The sequence below is a fragment of the Myodes glareolus genome, chromosome X (genome assembly GCF_982192425.1).
Source record: "Myodes glareolus chromosome X, mMyoGla1.1, whole genome shotgun sequence".
NCBI lineage: Eukaryota > Metazoa > Chordata > Mammalia > Rodentia > Cricetidae > Myodes > Myodes glareolus.
In genome coordinates, this window is record NC_142053.1 from 129,435,191 (window position 1) to 129,454,520 (window position 19,330).

The following is a 19,330-nucleotide window of genomic DNA, read 5'->3' on the forward strand; positions in this document are numbered from 1 at the left end:
CCAATTAAAAAATGGGGTACTGAACTGAACAGAGAATTCACAACAGATGAACTTCGAATGGCCAGAAGACACTTAAAGAAATGCTCAACCTCCTTAGCGATCAGGGAAATGCAAATCAAAACCACTTTGAGATACCATCTTACACCTGTCAGAATAGCTAAAGTCAAAAACACCAATGATAGCCTATACTGGAGAGGATGTGGAATGAGGGGAACATTCATCCATTATTGGTGGGAATGCACACTTGTGCAGCCACTGTGGAAATCAGTGTGGCGGTTTCTCTGGAAACTGGGAGTCAACCTCCCTCAGGACCCAGCAATTCCACTCTTGGGAATATACCCAAGAGATGCCCTATCATACTACAAAAATATTTGTTCAACTATGTTCATAGCTGTACTATTTGTAATAGCCAGAACCTGGAAACAACCTAGGTGCCCCTCAATAGAAGAATGGATAAAGAAGTTGTGGAACATATACACATTAGAGTTTTACTCAGCGGTAAAAAAACAATGACATCTTGAATTTTGTATGCAAATGGATGAACATAGACAATGCTTTACTGAGTGAGGTAACCCAGACCCAAAAAGAGGAATATTGTATGTACTCACTCATAAGTGGATTCTAGCCATAATTAAAGGTCTTTGAGTCTATAATTTGTGATCCTAGAGAAGCTAGGTAAGAAGGTGAACCTGAAGAAAATTTATATAGTTATCCTCCTGGATAATAAAACTAGGCAAGATTGCTAAGCAAACTCGGGTGCATGGGGGTTGGGGGGGTAGAAGTAAGGGAAGATGGTTAGGGAGAGGGGAGAGGGCGAGAATTTGGGGTGGCTTGGGGGAATGGGAGGGGGGGAGGGAGGAAGGATGGTTATGGGAGCAGGGAAGTTTATATCGCAACTAAGAGAGCCATTCTAGGGTTTGCAAGAGACTTGATTCTGGAGGGGTTCCCAGTAAAAATTAAATAAATAAATAAATAAATAAAAAGAAAAAGAAAAAAATTAAAATAAAACGCTTTACTGAGTCAGGTAAGCCAGACCCAATTAGAGGAATAAGGTATGTATTCACTCATAAGTCGATTCTAGCCATAATGAAAGGTCTTTGAGCCTATTATTCGTGATCCTAGAGAAGCTAAATAAGAAGGTGAACCTGAAGAAAATGCAGTTAGTTTTCCTCCTGGAGATTGGAAATGGACAAGAGTTCCAGGTAACCACGGGTGCATGGGGGGGGGGGGGTGGGAGGGTAGTTGGAAGGGGAGAGGGTTAGAGAGAAGGGAGCAGGGGAGGAATGGGAAATGCTCGGGGACTGGGAGGGAGGGAGGGAGGGAGGGAGGAGGGAGGGAGAAAGGAAGGATAGATATGGGTTCAGGGAAGAATATATCTCAACTATGGAAGTCAGTTTAGGGTTTACTAGAGACTTGACTGTAAATGGGATCCTAGGTCCAAGGAGAGATCCCCAGATTGTTCTCTGGACAGAGGAGAGGGTGCCTGAACTGACCTTGGCCCATAACCATACTGATGAATATTTTGCTTATCACCATAGATCCGTCATCTGGCAATGGATGGAGACAGAGACGGGGACCCACGTTGGAACACTGGACTTAACTCCCTAGGTCCAAGCGAGAAGCAGAAGGAAGAATTACGTGAGCAGGGAGGGCAAGATCAGAGGGAACCTTCATCCCGTGATGGATGGCGATGTAGACGGAGACCCACATTGGAGCACCGGACTGAGCCCCCCAAGGTCCAAAGGAGGAGCAGAAGGAGGAAGAACATGAAAAAGGAAATCAGAACCGCAAGGGGAGTGATCACCCACTCATACGAGGGGACTGATCTAATGAGAGTTCACCAAGGCCAGTTGACTGAGACTGAAGGAGTGCTTGATCCAACCAGATTCTCTGGAGGAGGCTGGATTCCCTGAATGTGGCTGACCCGAAGTCTTTCTAAAAAGCCATTGACAATGACTCTGGGACTTGTTTCCTCTGCATATTCTTGATTTTTGGGGATCCAGTCTGTTTGGATACTCACCTTCCTGAACCTGGAGGGAGCGGGGAGGAACTTGAACTACCCACAAGGCAGGAAGCCCAGACTGCTCTTAGGGATGGAGAGGGAAGAGGAGAGGGAGTGGGTGGAGTGGGAGGGTGTTGGGAGGAGGGACGAAAATGGAAACGTTTATATTTTAATAAACTTTAAAAAAAACCACATATACACAGTATAACAAAATTGACCTTAAATTTGTATCAATAAACCAAGATCTATACCAAAGCAAATCTCTATAGCACATCCCCTTAAAATATAAAGAAACATTCATAAACAATATTTGGGAATTTCGGCACAGTTTTCTCCGAACTGCTTCTTGCTTTTTGTTGAGCGATGTAATTTTTGGGGGTGTTGATGGAAACCTTTCAGGGGTCCTTTGTCCATCAAACTACATTAGTCTGGAATTAATCCATAGGTTCTCATCTTCTGTGGAAAAAAACAGAACCTCTTTTCCAAAGCAACAAATCCACAAACACAAATTTTGAAGACAAGATACTGTTAAAGTACATTTATTACTTAGTTTTTTCACAGTCTAAAAATTCCAAGCAAACATAATAATATACATAATCCAGACTCTGTATATACTTTATCTTTATGTGGCTTAATTTTTTAATCTATTACTGTCTATACTGTATCTTGATCAACTATTTTTTAAAAACCATTACTTCCTTTTATAGCTCTCTTTACTCTTTTTTTCTGTCTTCCAACCCGACATACATTTTTTTAAACACACTGTGATTCATTTAGAGATCTTTTACAATCTGAATCTGTCTTTATTGTGTATCTGTAATTATTTTCTGACCAGGACTGCTTTTTTTAAAAAAGCTAAGTGGTGGCATGATAAGTGCTAATGCTGCTTTGTAGTTGGTTCTGCCCAGTCAAATATGATGGAGACATGTTCAATGTCTCTGCAAACTGCACATTCCACCCTAGTTCCAAATATGCAGCAGGTCTATGTGGAGCCATTAAGCAGTTGGTAAAAATCTGCTCACAAACCCCATTTAAATGCTCGTTCTCCTGAAAGAGCCAGGGTTTGTGCTGGCAGTACAGACCAGGAAGTCACCATTCAACTTTTTTCGGCCATTGTTGAATCCAGAAATCCTCTCTTAAAGGAGCCATGGCATTAAGTTGTGCTTAAGCCTTTTTTTTATCCCTACAATCCTTCCCAAACTCTTAAAACAGGTTTTAAACTTAAAACAGGTTTTCTGTGAATTTTGGTTGGCCATGTTGGGTGCCAATTTATACTAAGATTTCACTTGTTTTCTGGCTGCCCGGCAGCTCAGACCCAAAATAACCACACAGAAACTGCATTAATTAAATCACTTCTTATCCCATTAGCTCTCATTTCTTATTTGCTATCTGTTACATATTGATTTAACCCATCTCCATTTATCTGTGTATTGCCACAAGGCCATGACTTACTGGGTAAAGTTCTGCTGTCTGTAGCAGGGCCACATGGCTTCTCTCTGACTCTGCTTCCTTTCTCCCAGTATTCAGTTTAGTTTCATTGCCTAGCTCTACTCTACCCTTTCAGGCAAAGCCACTTTTCCATGTTAATTAACCAATCATATTCACAGCATACATATGGGAATCTGACATTGGGTATGTGTCTGTAGGAGAATTTTTATTGACTCACAAGAAGATATAAATCATATTTTACTTCACTGCAATTTAGACTAACAGCATATTATCCACACCATAGCTGATAAAGGGGAGTACTTCAAATGTCAAGATATGAGCATCCTCAGTCATGTGAAATGGAAAAAAAAAAGATCAACCTTTTCTCGGTTTCCACTGAGTAATATATTTAACTTCTGATTAGTAAAAATATTTCCCAGGAGCCTGGTAGTGGGTAACTATGCAAATATAATGAACTAATCAAGTTGAATGAAAGTCCAGGATTAATCTAAGCTAAGCATTCCCAGGTGATTCCAGGGGAAGAGAAGAAACAAGGGGAAAACCACATGGCAGGTCAGGGGACTTTGGCTTAAATAGCCTATAGGCATGGTCTTGAGCATCTCAGATTGAGGAGATGAGCCATAGCCAGCATTCTCTGGGACTGGGTCTAGAACGGGACAAGTGCATCTGTTTGGCGCTTCCACCTGAACAACTTTCATATTGTCTAATTCATTTATTTACATTCTCAGGTAGTTCTCCCTGCCCTAAATTTGATAAACTGGTAGATATGTCATACATCACCTGACACCACATATAAACATATAATTACGTAGCCAATAAATACATAAGTGACAATTTCTCTGAGCATAGACTTTTATGGTAATTCAGTTGCACTGACTTCAAAAAATTTAATTCTGGGTCAGATAGATTGTCCAGTGACTAAGAGCACTGGCTGGTCTTGCAGAGGACCAAGGTTCAATTCCCAACACCCACATGGTGGCTCACAACCACCTCTAACTCCAGTTCCAGGGCATCTGATGCCCTCTTCTGACCTCTACAAGAACCAGTCATACATGTGGCAAACAAATATACATGCAAATAAAATATTCCAATACACAATAAATAAATATTTAGAAATCTAAATCCTATGCATTTTTACAACTGAATTGTAATGTAAAAGGTGAAAAATGTCTATGTGATTGTGAACTCACCACTACCAAATAAAACTGGTGTATCAGAATTCTCTAGGGTAGTGGTTCTCAACCTTACTAATGCTGGAACAATTAGTTCCTCATGCTGTGGTGAATGTAGTGGTCTGTCCTGTCCCTTTAAGAGACAATCCCCACCTACTCCCTCTCCTGTCTGCTGAGGCAAGTGAATCTTTCTTCAGCTGAAAGCTTGAAAGTCTTCTTTCCATCTCTCAGCATAGAGACAGTTTCTGCCTGTTTCCCCACTTCATCCACTTTCTCCCCTTCACCCTCATCGTCTCTTTTTCTCTCTGGTTCTCTCTCTCTCTCTTTCTCTGTGATCTTTTTCACATCTTCCCTTTCCCCTTCCATTCCATAACCCACTAAAATTCCAACCTCACTCTGCATGGCATGTGCCTATGCATTACTATCTCTCATTCCACCTAGGACTCAATACCCATCATGGACAGCAGGCCCTTGGGGAATGGTGCCATCCTATTTTTGCCATTACAGTGCCCCACAACTGTAATGATATTTCAATGGTATTTTAATAAAACTTTCCTGAAGATCAGAATGCAAAGCAGCCAAACTAATCAGTCTTACAAGTCAGGTAGTGATGGCACACACCTTTATTTCCAACTGCCACACTAGTAGCCATAGCAGTCCTTTGGTGGTGATACACACCTTTAATCTCAGCACTAGAGATGAATATAAAGTGGCATGAGGCAGGAACTCACTCTCTTTCTTTTATGATAAAAGTAAAACACCACAGGTCCCCGAGTTTTGGCAGTAGGCAGCAGGATTGAGACCAAGAAGGGCATGAAAGTAGTCAGTCCCAGTCAGGGAGTCACGTAGCAGATGAGAGACAGAGATCTATTACACATGCCATGCAGAAAAAAAGTGAGTATTTATTTGGTGGGTTATGGAGGGGGAGGGGAAAGTGGGTAAGGAAAGAAGGGAGAAGAAAGAGAGAGAGGCAGAGAGAGAAAAACAGAAAGAAAAGGAGAAAAGCTGATAGAGAGAGAAAAGCAGAGAGACAGAGACATAGAGAGAGAGACAGAGACAGAGAGAGAGGGAGGGAGAGAGAAAAGGGAAAGGGGAACAATGGGGAGAAGGAAGAGAGGCAGAAGCTGCCACTTTAAGAGAGAAATGGAAGTTAGGAACTCAGGCTTTAAGCTGAGGAAAGATCTGTTTGCCTCAGTAGATGGGGAAGAGAGCGGGCAGGGCTTGTTTCTTAAAGGAACAGGACAGACCATTACAGTCACCATAATATGAGGAGCTGTTTCAGCATTTCAGTCTGGAGATTTTATAGAAGTAAGAGCTCTCTAGAGGCTTGGTTGCTTTACTTTTCTGACCTATAGGTTGAAAACCAATATCTATCTCTGGGACTTTATTATTTGTGCTACACCAAAAAATAAATTTATTTTCCTTGCTATTTCATAACTGTAACTGCTTCTGTTATGAATCATAATGTATTTTTGGAACTAGAGGTTTGCAAAGGGATCCAAGTCATACATGTTGAGAACCATTGCTCTAGAGGAACTGAACTGATAATATAAATATCATAAAGGGGTTGTATTAGATTGGTTTACACAATATAGTCTGGTTAGTTCAACAGTGGCTGTCTCCATACCAGAGAGGCTAAGAGCCTGGTAGCTCTTTGATCCATGGAGCTAGATACCACAACATTCCCATTCTAATGCTGGAAACCTAGAGGATTTCTGAAATGCTTCTGGTCCACAATACACGACAAAAGTCTGAAGAAACTGTGTTCTAATGGCAACAAAGAATGGTAGCAACAGAGACACTGGGAGCCTGAGAATAGTTATACTTATTAGCAGGAAGTGAAGGGAGGCAGACAAAGGGAGCAATTTTGTCTCAGGCCTTTTTACACATGCACTGCATAGCCAAAAGGTATTACCCACTTCCTGGGAGAATATCCCCTGCTCAGTTGATTTTTCCCCAAAATATTATGAAGTGTTGTGGGGGCCAAAAAATGTAAGCCTATTTCCAACTGGAACAAAGATCAGAAAGTGAACTTAACTCGATTCCTTCAAGGTTATTGTGTTTCTACAAGGTCCCACCAAGAGTTACATCAGAGAGTTATGCTTTCTCAAGGCTATTGTCAACAGGTGTGCCTAATGGCCAGAACATGTAATCCAGGAAGAGGGAAGCAGATCTGTTCCTACCTCAAACAAAATTCTAAGAATCCAACTAAGTAACAGTTCCCTTTATGGAGTTACCTTGGGATTCCACACAGAGAGTGCCTATAGAATGTTTGGGTCCAGGGTATGAGTGAAAGTAGACTTGTCCCAACAGCAAGACGATATACTGTGGACACAGCCTGCCAACTTCAATTGGTATGTTCAATTCTTGGTACCGTGTTAATGCAGTCTTTTGCCTTTCTCTTACCCCTTGGGGCCAGGGGTGTTTTAAGCAGTTGGAAATTAAACATGGGCGAATTTCAGTACTCACTAGAATTCCATCCTGATACTATTCTATGTTTCTCCATTTTATTACTTTCATTCACATCTTCATATTCTTTATTATATTTCTAAATCCCCACACCTCTACCCTGGCAAGAGGTATTTTTGTCAAGGCTGTTCCATGACAAAGTGTGTCTCTCAGTTGATCCCAGAACTGATCAAAATTAACCATGGCAAAGAGTGACTGAAACATTTAAGAAACGTGGCATGGGACCTGACTTTGGGATATTTGAAGAATCCTCTACCTTGTACTTGCTCCTGCTCTAATCAGAGTCTTTATTTTACTCAGGGTCTCTGCCCTTAGAAAGGGTTTCTAGTTGGTCAGTATCAATTTTAGACATTTTCTCCAAAACTCTTACTACTGTGTAGACACATTTGATGTGCTATTTCTTTTACAGAATGTCTTTACTTGCCTTCTTCGAGTGTAGCATACACATATGGAACAATATAAGATACCTGTAAATATTCTAATCACCCCCTGTTGTAGAGCATGCATGATGCACTACTGAAAATGGGGAATATAAAACAAGGCAGATTCTCATTACTTTGCATACTATGCTCTCTAGTTTTTATGTCAACTTAACACAGGTTAGGGTTATCTGAGAAGAGGGAAGCTCACCTAAGAAATTGCCTCCATAAGATTGACATATAGGCAAGCCTGTGGGGGATTGATGTGGAAGAGCCCAACCCACTGCAGGTGGTGTCATCCCTGGGCAGTTGGTCTTGAGTTGTATAATAAGGTTGGCAGAGCAATTGTCTTAGTTAGGGTTCACTATTGCTCTGAAGAAATAACATGACCATGACAACTTTTATTAATAAAAAGAATTAATTGTGGTCATTTGCTTACAGTTCAGAGGTTCAGTCCATTATGAAGGGGAGCATGCAGACAGATGTGGTACTGGATTTGAGAGTTCTATATCTTGACTCAGAGGCAACAGAGATACACTGACAGTCACACTGAGGGAAGCTTGAGAAAAAGAGATCTCAAAACCAGACCCCACAGTGACACACTTCCTCCAATAAGACCACACCTCCTAATAGTGCATTCCCTTTGGGGGCCATTTTCCTTCAAACCACCACAGCAATCCCCAAGAAGAAGTCAGTAAAGATCACCCATCCATGGCTTCTGCATCAGCTCTTGCCGCTAGGTTCCTACCCTGATTTTCTCACTTATGGACTGTGACATGAGGAATGTGAGATGAAATAAGTCATTTCTTTCCCAAGCTACTTTTGTTCATAGTCTTTGGTCAAAACAAGAGTTCCCCTAACAAGACCTTGGCCTATGTATAGTTGAATAATTCAATAGCCTTTGAATACCATTGGCCTACTAAAGAGTAGTCTATATAATATATTTTCTAACTTCTTGTCAGGTATTGTGTCAACAAAACTGACACATTATGGAGTTCTTAGATCCATACAGTCCTCTTAGTTTACTACCATAAATGTAGACGAGCTCTAGAACCTGTTTTCCTTGGTATGAACCTGACTAGTTTGTGTTCATGTCCAGATTTAGTCTGCCAGGGAAGGCTGATCCTTCTATGGCCTAGAATTATATTTTGCATCTTCAGGCAGTGTTTCAGAAATCTGGTTCTTTAGAGTCTACAATGAGGGGAGCTTACTATTTTATTCAGGCCTTGAGAAATCAAAGAGTGAAGTTGAAGAGTTCAGTTTTAAGCCAAAATTGTGCCAATTTTCAAGATCTTTCATAGACAATTGTAAATTCTTTGTTTGGAAGGGGCATTAGTAAAGATGTCATGATAGTCAGTACATTACAGTTTCTGTACAAGTTGCAGTGAAAGACTCAGAGGCCTCTTATGTGGGACATACACTTAATGAATCTCCACCTTCCACTTGGAGGACGCCTTAATGGTGGGTGCTGGGTGGCAATCAACCAAAGCTTTTTCACATGCCTGTGCTTTTGATCATCTGATCAGGAGTTACACTGCTCCAACTTTAAATTTGTGTAATGTTTAACTAAAACTTGGGTAAAACTCAAACACTCTTCAGATCAATATGTGTCTTCTCCAAGTCTTTCTCCTTCAACCTGCCTCCAACTTCATGAATTCAAATGTAGTAGATGGTTAGGGATGCTTTTAGTTAGGTTACTTCTCATTTAAACTGATAATATATGTATTTTATACTGACCCCACACCTTGGCAATAAATGTTGCAGTTGAAAAATTAATAACTTCTTTTATAAGTTTCGATTTCATTATCAAAGATAGTGAATAATATGCATAAAACTCTCAAGGTCAATATAAAATAGATCCCATACATTATGGTTTAATTTCACAGGAATATGGGCTAAGTGTATAACTCAACAGGTAGAACATATTCCAAGCATGTGTGAGTTTCCCCAAACTGCCTGCCTAGCTTCTATCACTTAGTTTATTCACCTCCTCTACTCATAATAGGTAACCCTAACTGAAGCAGTAAATTCAGGAAGATCGCGACTGTGCCAGCCACCTGGGCCAGAGAAGACCTGAGATCAAAAAAAAGAATCTACAGGAACAGGTACAGGGGAGGAACTGCTCAGGGAGTGGGTCAGAGCCAGAGACTACTGTGGGTCTGGGCATGAATCTGGGACCTTCGATTGAGTAGACCTGAGACAGGACCCCTCTGGGTCTGGGAAAAGTCTGGGAACTCAAAGAAACTAGGCCTGTGCCAGGACCTCTGTGAGTCTGGGTGTGAGTCTGGGACCTCTGAGGGAGTAGGACTGAGCTAGGACCTTTGTGGGTCCAGGCATTGGTTGGGGACCTCCGAAGGAGTAGGCAGGAACCAGAAACCTCTGTGGGTCTGGGAATGAGTCTGGTACCACTGAGGGAGTAGTCCTGAGACAGGTCCTCATCCAAGTCTGAGATCTCCGAGGGAGAAGATCAGAGCCAGAGAGCTTGCAGGACCAGCCCCAAGCCAAGGACCTCCTCAGGAGAAGATCCGGACCAGGGATATTTACAGAAACAGGTCTGAGCTGAAAACAGGCCTACAACAGTAGGCCTGAGACAGCAAACTCCCCATAAGCAGAGCAAACCCTGGGAGCTCTAAGCGACCTCCAGGAACATGAAGCAATCATCGGGGTAACTAAAACAGTGGCACTGACTGTACCATGAGCAACAACTATCTGAGCCTTGGATCCACTGGCACCTAGAAGATTAATCACTAGAGTTACAGAGAGTCCCAACCACATCAATTAGAGGAAAAGATGAGTAGACAAGGTCAGAACAGATTCAACAACACAAAGAGCAGCACAACACCAGTAATATCTAGAGACACTACGACAGCCATACTTGAACAAACAAATACAGATGAAGCAGAAGAAAATGTCCTAAAAATAACTTCAGGAAAATATTTGAGACTCTTAAAGAGGAAATGAGAAATTCCCTCAAAGAAATGGAGAAAACGACAAACAGAAAATTGGAAGACATCAGCAAATCCCTTAAAGAAAATCAAGAAAAAGCAATCTAACATATGAAAGCAAGTATTCAAGACTTAAAAACTGAAATAGAGACAATAAAGTAAACACAAGCTGAGGGAATTATTGAAACAGGAATCCTGATAAAAAGATCAGGAACCACCAATGCGAACATAAACAGCAGAATACAAGAGATGAAAGAGAGAATCTCAGGTGCTGAAGACACAACAGAGAAAATAGACTCATCAGTCAAAGAAAACATTAAATGTAACTAACGCTTAACCCAAAGTATCCATGATACATGGGACACCATGAAAAGGCCAAACCTAAGAATAATAGATATATAAGAAACAGAAGTTCAACTCAAAAGCACAGAAAATATATTTACCATAATCATAGAAGAAACTTTCTCAACCTAAAGAAAGATATGCCTATGAAGATTCAAGAAGCTTACAGAACACCAAATAGACTGGATCAAAAAAATAGTCCACTCACCACATAATGATCAAAACACAAAACATGAAGAGTAAAGAAAGAATATTAAGAGCTTCAAAGGAAAAATGCCAAGTAACATACAAAGGCAGATGTATCAGAATTACAGCTGACTTTTCATTGGATACAATGAATGCCAGTACGACCTGGTCAAGCCTTATGGAGACATTAAGAGACCAAGGTTCCAAGCCCAGACTACTATACCCAGGTAAACTTTCAATCACCATAGACAGATAAAACAAGATCAGACTGGGAAGCGCAGGAGCAAGTGTGGTGGGTCCTCTCCAGGGCCAGGTGGGAATCTGCAGCCATATTCCTTGTTCTGTGAGCTCCCATGTGGTCCCTGCTACTCCCTGAACCTAGGCACAGTCCTCTGGATAACTTTGCTCTGTGGGGTGCACCGGTGCAGAGTGTTGGGAGCAGAGAGCTGTGTGTGAAAGTTTATTGGTAATTAAGAACAATGTTCTCTTTTGGTGCAGCCGTGGAAAGCAGTTTGCCTAACTCAGAGAGGCCTAGTTTCTTGAGTATCTTCTACACATTCAAAAATTTGCATATAACCGTTACCTGTTGTGTCCATTTATGGGTAATTTTGTGCTGGTTTTAAAAGACATCTCATATGTTGGTTAGCACTCCACATTTACCTGTGATGTAGAAGAGTAGAATTGATGACTTAAAGGATTTATGAATGCTCTGTAGATAGTAATTCCAAAAAAGTAGACTTTAATATCGGGAAGGCTGTCATGATCTGTCCTGTCCCTTTAAGAGACAAGCCCTACCCACTGTCTCTACCATCCACTGAGGCAGGTAGATCTTTCTTCCTGCTTGCAGCCTGTGCCTCTCCTCTTTTCAGTTTCTTCCCCTAAGAGCCAGCTTCTGCTTTTGTCCATTCTTCCATTCCCCCCTCTCTCTCTCTCTTCCTCCCTCTCTGTCTCCCTGTTTTCCTCTGGTCTTCCCCCTTCTCCCCTTACACACTCTAATATGAAGGTTTTAAGTTTCAAAGCACCCTAACAAGAAACTGAAAGGACAAATCACACAATATGATATAATATTTCTTTGTCATGTATGTTATGAGAGATTTATAATTAGATATTTTACAACTCAACAATAAGAGACAACCCAATATAAATAGAAATTATCTGAATATATATTTCTCTAAAAATAGTAATAAAGTGCTTGACATCACAAGGAAATTCAAATCATTTCACAGTGAGATAATACATCACACGTAATAGAATGGCAATGATGAAAATTCACGGTATACTTGTTGAGGGCTTTTGAGAAAATGGAATTCTTATCTATGTGTGACTATAAACTCTCACAATCATTTTGGAAACCACTAGTGGTTCCTCAAACAATTAACTCTAGAACTACTATATGGCCAAACAGTTCTTCCCTTAATATAAATATAACAGAAATAAAAAGAAATCCAAATAAAACATGTACAAAATGTACATAAATATACAGCACTGTTATTCATATTAAATCAATACAGAACAGCACATCTATCCATAAAAAGGTAAATAAATAAAAATATGGTTTGTCCACTGCCTTAGTCACATATAGTGAAAATATTATAACACAAGTCAACTTAAAAAGAATAGATAGTTTTGGAGGTTTCAACATGTGATAATTGGATCCACTGCTTTGTACCAATGATGGCCCAATGCATCACTGTGTGTGTTCATCTTGGTGAAGACAATTTCTCCCATAGATAGACATGAAATGAAGAAAAGACAGGTACTAGAGTCATACTATCTCTTCTGAGTGCATATACTCAATGACATAAGCTCTTTCTTGGTTTCACCTCTTAAGGATAGTTTTGAGATTAATGGATTATCAAATTTTATGCTAGGGAACATAAACCAGACACAAAAAGACCCAATGGACCAAAAGGTAGGGTCCAACTGCTGAGAAGGAAACTGGCTAAGAATCCTTGTCTTAAGATTTCTACTGCTTTGAGGAGATACCATGACCATGGTCTGTCCTATCACAGAAATAACTGAGTCCCTGGTACCAACTTCTATATTACTTACGATTTTTATTGCTGTTAAGAGACACCATGACCACAGCAATTCTTATAAAGAAAATATTTGAGGTGGCAGCTTACAGTTCAGAGGTTTAGTCCATCATCATAATGGAATGAAACATGGTAACATTCAGACAGACATGGTGCTAGGGATGGAATTAAGAGTTCAACATATTGAGCAGGCAGCAGAAGAAGAATGCCACACTGGGCCTAGCTTTAGCATCTGAGACCTCAAAGCCTGGCCCCAGTGACATACTTCCTCTAACAATGTCACACTTACTTTCACAAGGCAATATTTCCTAATAACAACACTACAAATGAGCCTATGGGATCCATTTTCTTTCAAACCACCAAATTCCCTGCCCTGGCCCCCACAGGCTAATAGCATTAAGTCTAATTATAAAAGTTCCCATAGTGTATGACAGTCTCAAATTTGTTTAAAAGTCAGTAAGATCGATGTCTCTTCTGAGATTCATGCAGTCTCTTAACTGTAATCCCCTGTAAAATCAAAGTAATAAAACAGAACACATAAAAAGGGGATATAGTGAGAAAATACCGTACCAAAGCAAAACTAAAAAACAGTCGAGCAAACTCCAAATTCTGCATCTCCATATCTGATGTCAAAAAAGCCTTCATATCTTCAATTCATTCAGCTTTGTTGACTGCAACACACTTCTTTCTCTTGGGCTGGTCCCCCTCCCCATTAGTAGCTTCCTTTATCAGGTATCCCATGACTTGGGCATCTCCAGCACCTTGGGGTCTCCAAGGTAATCCAGGCTTCAACTTTACAACTTCACGCAGTGTTCTCTCTAGATCTCCATGCACAGACACCCCTGACACATGCCTTGTCTCAGCAGCCTTCCTTAGTCATGAAGGGAAATTCCATAATGCCTTTCTTCTATCCTTTATTTTAAGGCCAGTGAGTGCCACATGGCCGAAGCTGCCAAGTTCTTCTGCTTGCAGGGGCTGGAACATGGCCCACATATTCAATTACATCTTCACCATCTTAAAGCATTCAATTGTTTTTCTAACTCACATTCCTCCAAACAAAAATATGGTCTGTCCTGTCATCATGACTGGAAGCATGGAGGCATGCAGGCACACATGAACCTGAAGAACTAGCTGAGAGTTCTACATCTGGATCCAAAGGCAACAGAAAGAGACAGAAACACTAGGCCTAGCTTGGGCAACTGAAACCTCGAAGCCTGTCCCCAGTGACCCACTTCTTCCAACAAATACACACCTGCTCCAACAATGCCACACCTCCTAATAGTGCCGCTTCCTAAGGGCGTATGGGGATCATTTTGTTTTCAAACCACCACAGTTAGGATTCCAATCTCAGGTCTGAGTTTTAGCTGTGACCTTAGAGAAACTATGGCCTATCTGTTGATTGCTGTTTGTAAAGACAGAAAGACAGAATGAACATTCTTTTGCATTGCCATTGCCATTTAAAAAATTAATAATAGCTTAATGGCCTCTTATACTTTAAATATTGAATCAAAATTATTGTTCTTTTACCATTTAGCCATTTTTTTAATAGCAGCTGTGCTGTTAGCGTAAATATTGTGTTTCAGATTCATAATTTATTATTTATGGGGTTGAATGTGTTTATTTCCTTTTTTTACTGTGTTTGATTTTGCTATGCTTTATAGTTTTAATGAATCAAATAGAAACTCAAGAATGGATCTGATGATACACAAATTTATAAATACATTATTCTGGAGCTGGGCAGTGCTGGCACACACCTTTATTCCCAGTATTCTGGAAGTAGAGGTAGGTGAACCCCTGTGAGTTCGAGACAAGTTTGATCTACAAGAGTTAGTTTCAAAACAGGCTCCAAAGCTACAGAGAAACCCTGCCTCGTAAACAAAACAAAAACAGAGAAAAAACAAAACAAAAAATATTAGGCCAGATGGTGGTGGTTCACACCCTTTATCCCAGTACTTGGGAGGCAGAGGTAGCTGGATTTCAGTGAGTTCAAGGCCAGCCTGATCTACAGAGAGAGTTCTAAGACAAACAGGAGTGTTAAACAAAGATTCCTTATCTCAAAAAACGAAGAAGAAAAAAAAAATTAAATTATTACTCCCGTATTTGATAAAGAGACCAAGTCTTAATTCACAGATTAGAAATTGGTTATTTTTCTCCTGAGAACTTAAGATATTCAACAAAGATATACATTCTGATGAATAAATTTCATTACCAATTATCGTGGCACTATTCTTCCAAAACTCAGAGATTACGAGAAAGCTACAGATGATTGCAAAATCAAATTTTACACATGGACGAAGAAATAATTGTATATTAAATAAAAAGAAAGACTAATTTTAAAAAATGTAATATCCTTAGAAAGCACTAATAGGAAAAGGAAATAATATTTTGCTGTGAGACCTTTAAATGAAAGATAGAATTGAAATCATGAACTTCATGTCAGTTTCAAGAAATTTACATAGCACTTAAAGGTATAAAAATGATTACTTTTTCATAGAATGAAGCAGAAAAGAGGGGGGAACCACAAGAGAAAAACCCACCCAAATGAAAGATAGTGAAAGTCAGTAAAAATTAGGGAGAGACTAGGTCAAAACTGCAGTGTAATGTGCTAGCACACATCCCCCTTCAAAGTTTTTCAATGAAAGCGAAGGGATATTCATGTTCACTAATAATTTCATGAGGGCATTAGTGGGGAGAAAAAGCAAATTCTTGGAGGAATGCTCAGGACACCGAGGTGAAGGGTAAGGTGAAGGGTAAGCTTTGTCATGCTTCTCCTCTCTGTTTCCAAACAGGTTTGCTCAGGCCTTGTGGGGAGCGAAGCACAGGGCAGAGACAGTTGATCTTAAGAGTCACTGGTTCCAGCACTTCGGAGGTCCAAATCCGGGTCCACATCCTCTGCCCCACTGCAGCTCTCCAGCCCTTCCCAACAACACCGGGGAACCCAGGAGAGCACAGCACAGCAGCAGGCACCCAGAGAGGTGTCCAGCATTGCCCTCATGCTTCTGGGGGTGGGGTGGGGGCCGGTTAGGGACCAGATATCTGGAATGGAGGCATCTAACGGGGGGGGGGGCGGGGGAGGTTGAGTAAGTTGACCCTTTATCCTTTATCCCCTCAGCTAACTGTCTCTTCCCTTTTCTCCAATGCAGCCATGAACCCAGGCACCAGCACCGGGTCTTTCTGGAACACTGAAGGCCAAGGGGACCCCGCAGAAGCAGCTGCTGGGCATGCATTCTGTGACAACACCACCAACGAAACTGCAAATTTGACCAAGAAAAAACATAAGCAGAAGAGGCAGAGGAGCAGATCTTCGTCGCTGGCCGAAAGGAATATTGTGGGCTGCAGAATCTCGCATAAGTGGAAGGAAGAAAATGGGCTCATCACCCATTGGAGAGGAACGGTTCTGGATCGTGTCGCCTTAAATCCCTCTCTCTATTTGTTGAAATATGACGGTATAGATGCTGTCTATGCATTGGAACTTCACCAAGATGAAAGAGTGCTGGCCCTTAAAGTCCTCTCTGAAACAGTAAAACCATCCCCAGTTCCTGATCCCAACCTTGCTAATGCCATAATTGGCAAAGTGGTGGAGCACATATTTGAGGGTGAGCAGGGCTCAAAAGATCAATGGAGAGGGATGGTTCTGGCACAAGCGCCTATTCTTAATAGCTTCTTTTACATTACCTATACGAATGATCCCATCTTATACATGTATGAGCTTCTGGATGATTATAAAGAGGGCAACCTTCGTATCCTGCCAGATTACAATGAGATTCCTCCACAAGATGTAGACCAGAAATTTGTGGATGGTCTGATAGGAAAACATATTGAATATACCAATGATGATGGAACAAAAAGAGAGGGCAAAATGATTGGCAAAGTACAAGCCCGACCATCGGTGTATTTTATCAAATTTGATGATGATTGTCATATTAATGTCTATGATTTTGCGGAAAATTTCTAATTGGCAAAGTTATGCCACCACAACTGTTGAAATAAAGTTGTCATTTCTAGACGTTTAGAGGCTGCTGCTTTTAAGTGTGTTGGGAGCTCACCATGGGTATAAGTTTGTCCTGTCGAATACACATTTCTGTGGGTATAGCACACTGTCTGTAAGCACTTTGCCTTGTGGAAAACACTGGGTGTGTTTGGTGGGTGGAGCAGCAAAGGAGGGAACAGCTGTCAATTCAGCCTGTGAGAGAAGGGAGCTAGTATCATCTAATGGAATGGGACTTAGCTGGTCTGGTACTGGGGGGAGGAGGAGAAGGAACTGGAGTTGGGCTGTGGAAGAGGGGACTGCCTAGGGAGAAGTGGAGGGGAGCCAGAGTGAGAGAGAGGCTCCCTGCGGGGGGCAGAGTGAAGCAAGAAACATGGATTGGTAAGGTCAGGAGGGGTAACAGAGTGAAGCTTTCTGGCATCTTCTGGCTTTCAGAACACCAAAGGAACTCCTATAAGAGAATACACACAACAATGTGAAGAGGGACACAGGAAGGGCAGGAAAGGTCTTCTGGGTAGGGAGGTCCCTGAGGAGAGCCTCTGGGACTTCAGAGGTCAGGAGGACTCACACATAGGACACAGTACACTCTAAGCTTAACTAGGAGGAGCATTCCAAGAAGAATGGCCTGATGCATCCATCTTCTTCTTTCTGACTGTTCATAGTGGCTATGGTCAGCTGTCAAGCAAAGCACCCATGTTAGAGGGTCACTGAATTGATTTTCTAAGGGCCTACTGGGAGAATGGAAGCCAATGTCAAGTTTGTATCTACCTATCAGGCCTGTCCGTTTTCAGAGAGTCTGACACAGCCTGAAGCCTAAGGAACTAATATGAGTTCATGGCTAGCTCTGGGCAAAGGGCAAGTACTTCTTTGGGAAAATGGATCCTTGGTGAATCCAGGAATAGCAGTCCTGACACTGTCCTTCTGCTTGCTGGAGTAATCCTTGCCTTCCTGGAGAGATGGGACAACTGATGGTTGTGCCTCATGTCTCCATGGTATAGAGAGAACTTGGCTGTCCATGCTCTGTCACAGCTGCCTGGAGCCACAGGTGGTTCCAATCAGTGCCCAGAGAAAGGGAAACTTACCTTCTTAGGCATTACATTCTGGTTCGACTCCCTGAAAAGCCTGTAGTAACTGACACCTTCTAGGTACCTCCTACCCAAATTAGTTCCTGCTTCCTTTTTAAACTCACAGCTACCCCTGATGATGATGTGTGCACCTCTCTTTTGCAAGTGAGTGGTATAACCTGAGGATGGGGTAGGGCTAGAAATTGTGGATTTGAGTAAGTAATTCCTTTTGCACGAAACTGCCCTTTGAAAGGACTGGGCTCTGTGGGAAGAGGAATTGGGAATGCAGGAAAGTGTCTCCCAACTGTGGAGTTCAGGACATGGATCCCTGTCTTTTTCAGATCTCTGTTGTCACTCCCCAACCTTCCAAAGTCCCTTGGAGAACACTGAATGTGCTCTGCCTCCTCCTTCACCCGTTGCCTGTGTTTCTGCTTCTTGCTGTGTGGGTCTTCCTAAAGACACATTTGGAGCAAGCAAGGGTCTGACAAACACTGAAAGAAAGTGCTAAACCTCATCGATGCTCACCACCGAGCAAGCATTCATTCCATAGGCTGTTTGCTTCAAGAATGACACACAAAAAGCACACCTAAAAACGGTAGCCTTACTTTTCTTTCCTACATCACGTGGTTTTGTTCAGACAACATCAGCAGGTCCTCTGGGGAGCACTTCTGCTAGCTTCCATGTTTTGTTGGTTGGTTATGTTTCTGCTGTGTTCTGCGTCCAGTTAGACTTATGGTAAGTTCATATTACATAAACACTCTGGGATAGGACCCATCTCCCAACAGGGATACAAGGAAGGAAGGGTTGACCTCATTTTCACCTTGGAAAGGTTTTAGTTGGCCGTGCCTCAGTAAAATACGAGTCCATGCCCTGGAAGGAGGTTCAATTGCAGTTTTATGGCTAGAAGCATGGATACTTGTCTGATTTCATATGATCAATAGCATGGATTCTCCATTCATTGTTATCTTCATCCCATAAACAATTTGGGTGGGCTGTACCAGGCACTGCTTGGGACACAGAGGTGAGGTCAGTAGATATAGCAGATGAATGGATTTTATCCTCATGGATATTCCTCTGTAGTGTGTCAGATGTGTAGTTAGCCATGTAGTTCATAAATCTATAAGAAATATTTTCATATTGATAAGTGATAAGAAAGGACACACGTAGACCAGTTTTGGGAAAATGAAGTTCAAAGATAACGCTCTTTACAGAGAAACAGAGTGGCCAGAAAAGGTTTCTTGGATCCTCTAGGTTTGGA

General features: G+C 41.5%; 1 protein-coding gene and 1 pseudogene across 1 annotated transcript in view; one reads left to right on the forward strand and one right to left on the reverse strand.

Moving 5' to 3' along the window:
- LOC148117490 (spindlin-2-like) overlaps positions 1–16,015 on the reverse strand; it is a 72,908-nt pseudogene extending 56,893 nt beyond the window's left edge.
- The window catches only part of LOC148117491 (spindlin-2-like), a 28,854-nt gene extending 11,864 nt beyond the window's left edge, over positions 1–16,990 (forward strand). Inside the window, exons 2-4 of the mRNA XM_087902592.1 lie at positions 9,517–9,616; positions 15,810–15,995; positions 16,164–16,990. Of these exons, the coding sequence (XP_087758718.1) occupies positions 16,166–16,975 (810 nt within the window). The 5' untranslated portion in view covers positions 9,517–9,616; positions 15,810–15,995; positions 16,164–16,165 and the 3' untranslated portion in view covers positions 16,976–16,990. The remainder of the gene's footprint in view (positions 1–9,516; positions 9,617–15,809; positions 15,996–16,163) is intronic.
- The last annotated feature ends 2,340 nt before the right edge of the window (positions 16,991–19,330 follow it).